Consider the following 11,211-nt stretch of genomic DNA (forward strand, 5'->3'; position numbering starts at 1 on the left):
TCGGCGATTAGACGTGACAAGAATGTTAAAGCTGCCCTGCCTCATTCAAGCAAATTAACCAGGGAGTGAGTGAGTGAGTGAGTGAGTCATGTTTCCTGTGTAGGTGAGTGAGTATGGTTTTGCGCCGCTTTTAGCTATATATACTCCCGCATATCACGGCGGGGGATACAAGCGGCGGGCTTCGCACATTGTACCCATGTGGGGAACCCAGATTTCAGCGCGATGAGCTGACGCTTTAACCTTTAGGCTACCTCACTGCCCAAACATTATTTAAAACCTCCATGATTCATTATTACAAGAACCCGGGGAGTCATACATATTTTCAGTATTTATTCCACGTGTCTGTAATTGAATTATCTGGTTTATAAATATTTTAAAATATGTCTTACACCCGAAATATATCTTGATTTAGATGCTTATAGGGTATGCATATACATTGTATTTAATAGCAGAACATTAATTATAATAGTTAGGAAGTTCAATTTTAAAGTCACATCGGCAGTATTTCAGCCATATCGTGACTATGAAAGCTATATATTGATAAAAAATATACATAGCGGTCGACAAAGGACAGTCAGATAACTAGAGTTACATTAATAAGTAGCGAGTAATCCTAAGACGACACAATATAGAAACGGGCTATAGATCGCCAGCAACTGAATACCGGGGACCATGGGGACCTACGGTGGTTTTGTTATCTGCATGGACCCTAGCTGGCAATTGTACCCAGATTTAGCCATCACTTTAAATAACAAACAAACTACTATTAAAATTCATGGTAGGCCTCAAATACTTGCACCCGAGAAGATCCATGCTTGTCGTAAGAGGCGACTAACGGGATCGGGTGGTCAGGCTCGCTGACTTAGTTGACACATGTCGCGCATCCCAACTGTGTAGATCGGTTCTCAAGATGTTGATCACTGGATTGTCTGGTCCAGACTAGATTATTTACACACCGCCGCCGTATAGCCGGAATATTGCTGAGTGCGGCGTTGAACCAAACCAAAATACTTCTAGTGGGACTAATGTACCCTCTCAGGAGGAAAATACTTTTACAATACTTTAACCCCTTTGATGATACAGAAAGCACACACACAGATGTTAATTTAATCTAAGTATAATGAATAACATCTATTTACAAAACATATTATTCAAACATTCTAAATCAGTTCTATTTCTTTTTATCAATGATTAAATGAAATCTAAAATTATTTTTAAAATCCTTCATTAATATGTCTGCTTCTAGGTTCTAGTGGAGAAGGCGTTGTTACAGTAAAACCAGAAATTATTGAGAATTTAAAGAATGTAATTTTTTTTAAATTTTTACTCATTACTCACGTATTAAATGTGAATATTAGCAGAACATAACTCCAGATTCAAAGACAGGTGAACAGTTAGTATTTTGTCAAGTCACCATGGGCAGCAATGCAGGCTTCAATGCGGCGGGGCATACTACTGATCAAAGAAGTTAGAAAGTCGTGGTCCATGCTGTCCCAATATCGGACCCCCTCTTCTTTCATTTCAGCAATATTTGTCAGATTTTTCTTATTGACACTTTCCTTCATAAGTCCCAAAACATTTTCTATTGGATTTAGGTTAGGGTTATAGGTTTTGGGTCCGAAACCAGGCCTGTGAATGCTTTGAACGATGTTTTGGGTCGTTGTCCTGCTGGAAAATCAAAACATTTCAATGGAACACGTGAGCAGATGAAAGTTAATGTCCCTCGAGAATATCTGTGTACCGCTCACTGTTCATATTCCCTTCAAATACACAGAGGGGCGTTGCCCCTAACACAGATATGCAACCCCACACGTTAAATTTCGGACTGTGCTTTGGGCGCTGATACAAAGGTTTTTGAGTTTGTTTGGTCCAGAATTTCAGTGTATTAGGAAACAGCCACACAGAACTTTCATCTGAGAAAATCCCATTGTCCCAATTATAATTTCCATGGTGTAAGCACCAGTTCAACCTTCGGTCCTTTTGTTCAGGTTACATGATCGGTGATAGAATTCCTCGACTTTTCTACCAACCCATTGCATGCAGCTCAGTTCTAATTGTCTCCTTACAGAGAGCAACAGTTCCTCTATCAATCAAATCCAGCCTTAAGTTTTCTAAACTCCTTCGTTTGTTTTTAGAAACAAGAATACCAAGCCGCCTCCTGTCACTGACAGTCAATTTTCTGGGCCTACCTGCGCCTCCCTGGTGCTCAATGCCATATCCATTTGCAATATTTTTCAAAAACACGATAAACAGTGCACAAAGGGATGCCTGTTCTACTTGAAATCACTTTAGCTGATCTGATGTCCTTGTTATAATACTCTAAAATCAACTTCCTCTTCTCTAAATCATCCATACTGAGGATCACTGATAATGTCGTCTGCTAGCAAGTAAACAAAGGGGGATAACTCTTCACAAACTAATGAAAAAGGATTAACGGAGTTGTCTCTTGAATGAAACCAAGCACTTGATAGCTGGTCAAGGTTGTTTATACTAGAAATCCAATTAAACATATTCCTAAAATTCTCAATAATTTCTGGTCATACTATAAGTTAGCCATGCTGTCCGACGTGATTCATCGAGGTATTTTAGCACTGGTGAGGCAACACTTGTAGTCGATGAAGTAATCAACACCAATATACGTATACTGCAATGGTAATAGTATCGCCGACATTCACCAGGAGCCATATTGTTATTTACATTTTTACCAGAATAAATATAAAAATCAATATGTAATTCAAGAATATCTCATTCCTCAGCAGTTTGTAAGAGACAACAAGAATGTGTTAAGTAATCTCAGCATTGTGAATGTCAGACATGTCATGATGCATATATACTACCCATCAAAAGTTTAGACTCATTAGTGTAAATGTAGTCACTTACTTTAGTCAACTGTTCTAAACTTGATTTTGCAAAATAGTCCATTCAGTTTAAAGGTACTGTTTACACATGAACTAATGTATTGTAAAACAAATTCGTCACGTTGAAAAGATTATTGTCATGAGTTCAGTAAACGATGTAAATCAGTGAAAATTGGCGAATTCTTAACAAAACTTTACATCAAAACGCAGCTGTTCACATGAACGATATTTGCACATGCTTTTTAGCAATTTGATGCATGATCCTCGTACAATTCGTCTGCATAAGGTTTGCTGTTGGTTCCCCAAGTTAGTGGAGACATTCATCTTCGATGTAACCACATATATATACATAACATATAGTGAGTGTTTTAGGTGAGTCTAAACTTTTGATGGGTAGTATATGATAATAAATACTTTCAGTGAGAAGCATTGCCCTCTTTAGAGCTCGCACACAATAGACCCTAAAACCTCGTGCAGCAATATCGCGAGTCGCATATGTCATTGGCGTGGTGTCCTTAGCTAATTTACCACCTGCATGGCATGGGCACCAAGCTCGGAAACTCACGTGCACCCTTCAAGTGACACATCTACTTATCATCATGACATCCTTTCCATAAAAACAATATTTCTGAGTGCACTCTTTTGCATAACGGGCGGTATTTCAATGTTGAATTTCTCGTATTTCTCAGTTTTGCACAGGCCGCCATGTTGTTAGTTTGGCCAACGTAAAATTGAAACGCACATACTAATTGGTCCGTTAGACTGAGATTGAGTAGAGTAGCAAATGAATTGACAAATGACCAAGGAGGGATAAATTGAGATCGCGAGAACTATAGGAATGAATCTTGGGGTTGTGAATGTTTACCGAGATGCGAGCCCTGGAGAGCCTGAGGATGTCAGATGGCGTCAGAAAAACATTATTACGTCACGAAGTCAGTACTTACAGACCAGATGACGTGCATGAGTACTTATCATTACTCGTTATCCAATTCAACTATCTGACTGGCGTTTTCCCATCAGGCAATATCCCATGCACGTTATCATGACGTAATAGTGTTTCATATGACGTCATCTGCTTCTCACGTCACGACCTGTTCACATTTTATTTACACAGAACCACAAACAAATGTCATATTGTTGTATAGATATATTTCAGTAAATATTAATCGCTAAAATGATAAATTCATTGTCCCTGTCGGTGTGTACATGAGCAGACGAAAAGGTAGGTTTGTTAATAACTGATGAGTATATAAATATAACAAATATAAGCCCATGAGCGGTGCACTTTTTTCAACTGTCATTTGCTCTGCTGTATCGCTCATAGAATCTGGACCCCACCATCTTCTCCTCATACACACGGTAGTACTCATCCAGCATGTCCTTCGTGAACCACTTCCTCCACTCGCCAGAAACACCTGAAATGATAAAAGTTCTACGCTAAACGGGACGACTGAGTTGGGCTCAACGCCTGATTGATCACCATACTACACCAAATCCAGAAATTACTACCACAAGTACGATGCTGACCGTGTTTGAACGTCGATTATTGTTTGAGGGAGCATATACGATAATCACTTTTGATAAACCAATCATTAATTACGTTGTGGATACTTATGAACGAATATTTAAGTGTAATATCACAGAAGAATAGGTATCGATGTAACGATATTCCTCTGAGGAAACGCAGCATTCCTCCTTTCAGGATTTACTTTAGGTGATTAAAACGTTGGCTCGTCACGATGAAGACCCAGTTTCGATCCCCAACATGGGCACATTTGTGTGAAGCCCATTTCTGGTGTTCCCCGCCGTGATATTGCTGGAATATTGCTAAACACTAAACTCACTCACTACGGAGGGTACTATGAACAATTTTGGTGTTCACATACGTGAAATATATATTTAAAAAATGTGTATGTCAAAATTCAGAGTTATCAAGGTTCGTTACTGATAATACCAATCACTAGATAGTCTAATCTGATCCAGACTGGATTATGTAATGGCCACTGTAAAACAAGAAACCAACAGAGATATGAAATATACTATTTAAAAAATAGAAACGCATAACCCACAAATTTGTTGCGAAAATGTTGTATTTTCAAACATGTATAACTCGTCCACAACTAAACTTTAGTACATGAATTTTTACATCAGTTTAGAAGAAGGAAATGTCTATACAACCAAGTGGATAACATTAGACAAAGGATACGTTGAGCGCGATGGTGATGACGTAGCACGGTCCCGACGTCGTGTCTCCTGGCTCTCAGTCCAATTTTTCTCAACCTGTTCCGTACAGTTTGACCGGATATTCTCCGAAGTCCAGGCACACTGGCTGCTTGGCTCTCACCCGTGGCAGTACGATCACACAATCGTAGTACCGGATGTACCGATCTTGTCCAGCAGTGGTGACTCGATATCTGCCTGTACGGGGACGGTCATTTGTTATACCTGTTTGGTTGTAACGATCTGCAAGCCGTGACATCATGCTCAGACTAACATTCAGAATCCCCTTGCAACAAAAGATTGGTAATCTCCAGAGTGCATTCTTGCATAGGCAATGTTCCGTGTCGCAGTGTCAAGATGTGGCGTAGTGATTTGACCTTGAAACTCCTTCAAAACGAATGCCGATTTCCGAAAGTAATCTGGATTTTTATAGCATGCTCTTTCCTGCACAATTTCAACCGGAAGCTGATTCTTGTTGCGTTGTGGCGATGCCTGTTTAATCCTTGTAAGAAATCTCATCAAAATCAACATTTTCAGGTAAAATCGATTTTCTACTTGTGCAATTGTGTAAAATCATGTTATCAACACTTTCGTTGCATATTTTGACGATTGTTTGAACACAGTAGGTAATTAATATATTTTTAAAAACAAAATGCCTATGCGTTTCGTTTTTGGGATAGTATATATTGTACCTTTCCAGAAAAATAGACTATCCCCGTCAACTTTCACAGCATAGGCATCTTTGTCCACCTTCATCTTCGTTATGTGACACTTTTCTGCAATGGACTTGCACAGATCGTCATTTCTAGGGAGTCCTAAAAAGTCCGACAATTTCTGTACAGCCGCAACTGGGTCCTGTAACATATATATGTATGTGAGTTAGAGTAGAATGGACCAGCATGGATGGGTGGGAGCCATTTCAAGATCAACACAATTACAACTCGTACAAGTCCATGTCTCCAAAACAACATTATCAAACCAGCATAGGCTCGTAAATCTCAAGTCTGGACTATAGTATGAGAGAAACTAAATTGCCACTTGAAAAGAGTATTTTCTTTCAGATACCCCAAAGCATGCCCCGCGACGGGATTTTACACTCTGCATCTGGACTATTGCTCGTTTGTGAAAGTTCGTGTGACTCTGTACTGCTTTCCCATTTCCCACAAGGATCGGTTCTGCGACCAGTGTTGTTTACGCTTTACACCAGAGATCTAGGAGATGTAATCAGTACACATGATGTGAGTCACCATGTTTATGCTGATGACACCCAGTTGTCTGATTCGTGCAATCCCAGTACAGCAGATCGAATTTGGGAACGACTGTCAGAGTGTACAAGTGACGTAAAAACATGGATGACGACACATTTGCTCAAACTGAATGAGACGAAAACAGAGGCGTTGCTTGTCGGCACTAAGAAGAATCTTCATCAAGTGATGACTAACTCAGTCACAGTTTGCAACACTGTCATTCCATTTTCGAAAACTGGACTCTGATCTCTCTTTGAAAGCTCATATTGACACAGTCTGCAAATCCTGTTACTTCCATTTGCGGAACATTAGCAGCATCCGAAGCTCCCTTACTACAGCGGCAGCTCATGCACTGGTGCGATCTCTGGTTCTCTCAAAGATTGACTACTGTAATAGCATCCTCTATGGACTTTCCGAAAAACTTCTATCAAAACTCAAGAAAGTACAAAACTCTGCAGCTCGACTTGTCAGCAAAGTTCCCTCTAGGATCCACATAACGCCTGTTCTTAAGTCTCTTCACTGGCTACCAATCAGAGCCAGAATTGAATTCAAGGTCCTGAATCTTGCCTACCAGTGTTACCATCTTACGGCTCCAGACTACCTTGTTGAGCTAGTCACCAATCACAATCCTTCCAGAATGTTAAGATCGGCAGATAGACACCTTCTCACCATTCCCAGACAGAAACTCTGGGCATTCGGGTTTCGCTCCTTCAGCTATGGTGCTCCACAGTTGTGGAATCAACTCCCGACTGAACTCAAAATGTCTCCCTCCATTTACTCATTTAAAAGTTCCCTGAAAACCCATCTTTTCAGAAAATATTACAATCTATAACTGAACTTTCCAAATATTTCACCCTCGTTCTAGCATAACCTTTGCTTTGTAAATATTTGTAAATATGTAGCGCTTGCCTGATGTGTGGAATTCAGCGCATTATAAATACACATATTATTTATAATTATGTATTTCGGAACCAGCTGGATGTCATTGATCTTATATTAGCTAGTGTTTACTTGTACAAACATTGCCATGTTTACTCGCCACCCCTGAAGACCCTGGTTATAATCTTCAGTGGCCCATGCTTGTCTTAAGAGGCGACTAACGGGACGTATGTCATGGTATCCATTTGCGACGATCGATGCTCATGCTGTTCATCACTAGATTGTCTTGTCCAGACTCGATTATTAACATATGTAGCTGGATTATTGCTGAGAGAGGCGTTTCAGAATAAACAGAAAACAAACATGCTCAAGCGTCAGTTTGTCTCTTTACAAGCTAACGATTCTGTATCAGCCAGTAAGATAATTTTAATGTCAATATGGGTAAGTTCTCAATTTGAAGACTGACTGACTGAGTTTGGTTTACGCCGCTTTTAGCAATATTCCAGCCATATCACGGCGGGGGACACCAGAAATGAGCTTCACTCATTGTACCCATGTGGGGATTCGAACCCGGATCTTCGGCGTGACGAGCCAACGCTTTAACCATTAGACTACCCCACCGCCCCCTCAATTTGAAGAAAGATCCAGTGAATCCGCGACGTGTATGACAGATACCTTTATTGTGTCTTCGTATACTTGGAAATGGACTGGTACATCAGGATTTTCACTGAAATACGCTTCTGCGTCTCTGAGGTGGTCAAACATACCGTTGTTTATCACTGAAAGTAAACACAATGGGCAGCATGAGTTTAAAGGAAAGAGGCCAGTCCGTGAATGAAATATGGTGTAAATGCAAATTTGTACATTATGAATGAGTTGAAAATTACTTCGACTTCAAGACTATATCAACCAAATTCACCTAGCCCTAGCCTTTGTAATCTGACTTTGTACGGTTTTTTGCGTCTCTGAGGTGATCAACGATACCGTTGTGTATCACTGAAAGTGAACAAAATGAGATTAAAGGGTAGAGGAAAGGAAACATAGTGTAAATACAAATTTGTACATTTTGAATGAGATGAAAATTACTGAGACCACACGGATAAACCAAATACTATCACCTAGCCCATATAGTGACTTTGTATTCTGAATTCATAATGTGATAGACAGACAATCCAATATGTTACATATTTGTTGGGTCACAAACATGTATTTAACCGAACCCTCGCACATTTTATAATCATGGAGAAGGGAGTTATGACTGGTGTAATGATATAAAGTAGAATAATAAAATACGCTACCGTTTGTGCACTTTTGTACGTTTGTACTCTCATTAAAAGGGTTATCTCATTACATGGACATAGACATAACCATATTTAACAAACTGAGACACACTTAACACATTTAACAAATATTTAAGAACAATGCTTTATGTCACGCCCTTCAAGGATGATTTAACGTAGCCTTCGGTGTCCTTATTCTGTAGTATATGTGGACATGTATGACTGACAACCACCTGTGCTGTCGTCACAAACATAATGGTCTGTTTCAGCAATAGACTGAGTATGTTGCAAAAGCAATGAAATATCAAGACATCAGCAATGGCATAGAACAGGTCAAGGCCTCAAGAAGGTCAATGCAGTGAAACGTCGTTTACCCGGACAGTCTCGAAATACACAATGCCATTTTAGAAAGTGATCAAATGTAACATATGTTATATTTGGGATTACACTTTCTCTAGCACTTTTTGAGTTGAGTCCCATCCGGGATTCGAACCCACACCCTCAGAGTCAGGCACCTGAAACAATTCGGGAAACCTAAGGTACAAGTCAAAATAGGGAATTGCATCACACACCATATTTTGTCTCTGATGCATCAAATTTCGAAATGTATTCCACATCTAATGCCTCTTTCGCAGTGAACAATTTTCAGAAAAACAATGTTGTTGTACTGCATGATACTGGTATTTTTCTTCAAGGTAATGATTACCTCTTTGTTCAAGGAACAGCTGCAGGAAGTCCTCAAACGTTCCAAGGTACAGAGTGTTCAGATGGTGTCGATCGTAGTGAATCTTGTACAGAGAAACTGCTACATCTTTAGGATCCCTCACTGTAAAGATGACCCGACACTTCTTTTCCTTCAGATCAAGCGGTGCTTGAGACATGAAGAAGTGGCAGTTCAGAACGCGAGGCGATGGCAGTTTGAACACTTCTTCATCAGGTATCAGTTCTAGATGGTCCTTAAACCTTGGGATAGTTTCTGCTTTGCCTTGCAGCAGCATGTTAGTCATCTCCCACGTCCAGTGATTGCCTGGAGATGGCAGCATGTACATTTCAGAGGCGACTACCATTTGATATCCTCATCAATAGACTAATTGGTAAAACTAAAGGTTTTGTTTTACCTGTATCAATGTCAGTATCTCTTCGGCAAATCGACACACATTTTTTGTTACTAGGCGACTATCACTTTGTCACTTTACTTTCTGAACAGAAGAAAATATTAATAAGGTGCATCTTTCATACCTTTTCACCACAACTATAATTGCAAGTTTCGTGACAATATCAATAAGAAAGATAATATCTCAAAGCTCGGGACTGTTAACGTAAAGTCCATTCTGTACTTTCACGAAGCTGGAACATTATTCTTTTTGTATATACTCTAACCTGTCCTGAGATAGCCAGGGAGATAGATATCGTCCGGTCTAAGCTGTAAGGTTCGGATTCCCTTCAAGCAGCTAAGAGGAAAGTAGTTGCTGGTTCGCAGTCCTTCAAACATCTGAAACATGACTGACTGTCCCTGGCGGTCCTTCTCATGGACGATCGTCTGACCAGAGAGATCCGGCACCAAGACTTTGCCTTCCATCTAAACATACAATGACTATGGTTCATTTAATGGCCTTATAACAATTTTATGAACAGGATTGCTTGGGGTTTCTTCATAAAATTGTATATGACACAAATGACAGAGACAATTTCTTGTATAAGTTTTCATTGATATGACAAAATTATATATGTACTTGTCTGTGTCAATTTTATGAACAGAATTGCTTGGTTTTTTTCATAAAACTGACACAGACAAGTACGTATATAATTTTGTCATATCAATGAAAAATTATACAAGAAATTGTCTCTGTCATTTGTGTCATATATACCCCTTGAGTGCAAAATAGCATTATTGTGTCAGAGATATATTACTACAGCAGCAAATCAACATCCAATGGATGGCAGTAAAACAAGAAGCTAAATATCACTTAGTGTCCATTGCACAAACTTCACCAAGAGTAATATTTCAACATATTGAACGGTTTTCAGAGAGACAGAATAAAGGCAATAATGACAGAGTGAGTATGGTTTTACGACACTTTTAGCAATATTCCATCAATATCACGGCGGGAGACACCAGAAATGTGTTTCACACATTGTACCAATGTGGGGATTCGAACCCGGGTCTTCGGCGTGAAGAGCGAACGTTATAACCATTAGGCTACCCCAACGCCCTGTATAAAGGCATTATGATTTGATCAGGTGGACATGAGTCGATTCGGCGAAGTCTACCAAAAACATGATTTCTGTTGTAGAAGATTTTTTATTTCCCAGAGATAAATACAAGATGAATGCCGTTGCTAAGGAACGCCGCGAGTGCCTTTACGAGGTACAAATAGTCTCACTGGCCTAACCACCACTTTGGCTGAATTAGGCCATCTGCTGCAAGAGGCGTACCCACTCCCTCGTCACTGCATTTAAGGGTCTGATTTGGGCCCAGCCCCGACTTAAAAATGTTTCTGACGTTCTATCGTTTTGATGTTATGGTATGCACGTTTATGAAGTTATGTTACATAACTTACCGTGTATACACCCGTTGTTTGTTTCCCCGTCCATCGTGTTGTGTGCTTGATAAACACTGTTATACCAGGGCAGTGACCGCGTGACCGATGGTCAGGCGATACCCTCTACACAGCGCTGTCTCGTTATAAGGATGCGTGTTGGGAACTCTTGGGCCTGAATGGTCAT

At 39.9% G+C, this 11,211-nt stretch overlaps 1 protein-coding gene across 1 annotated transcript; it reads right to left on the bottom strand.

Annotated features, from left to right (window-relative positions):
- Nucleotides 1-3,990: 3,990 nt before the first annotated feature.
- On the bottom strand, nt 3,991-11,179 carry LOC124288661 (amine sulfotransferase-like). Its single transcript, XM_046725231.1, has 6 exons — nt 11,046-11,179; nt 9,865-10,063; nt 9,191-9,511; nt 7,880-7,983; nt 5,771-5,933; nt 3,991-4,273 (listed from the first exon to the last, which is right to left on the bottom strand). The coding sequence occupies exons 2-6, from the start codon at nt 10,061-10,063 to the stop codon at nt 4,149-4,151; spliced, it is 912 nt and encodes a 303-aa protein (XP_046581187.1). The 5' UTR covers nt 11,046-11,179; the 3' UTR covers nt 3,991-4,148.
- Nucleotides 11,180-11,211: the final 32 nt, after the last annotated feature.

The sequence above is a fragment of the Haliotis rubra genome, unplaced genomic scaffold (genome assembly GCF_003918875.1).
Source record: "Haliotis rubra isolate DU_JTF1 unplaced genomic scaffold, ASM391887v1 Scf421, whole genome shotgun sequence".
Taxonomy (NCBI): domain Eukaryota; kingdom Metazoa; phylum Mollusca; class Gastropoda; order Lepetellida; family Haliotidae; genus Haliotis; species Haliotis rubra.

What these genes read in the sequence shown, in the direction of transcription:
- LOC124288661 (XM_046725231.1), bottom strand. Translation starts at nt 10,063, where the DNA reads ATGGAAGGCAAAGTCTTGGTGCCGGATCTCTCTGGTCAGACGATCGTC. An exon ending in CCCTGGCTATCTCAGGACAG is followed by an intron (nt 9,512 to 9,864) that starts GTTAGAGTATAT and finishes TGCCATCTCCAG; the next exon opens with GCAATCACTGGACGTGGGAG. An exon ending in GCTGTTCCTTGAACAAAGAG is followed by an intron (nt 7,984 to 9,190) that starts GTAATCATTACC and finishes GTTTACTTTCAG; the next exon opens with TGATAAACAACGGTATGTTT.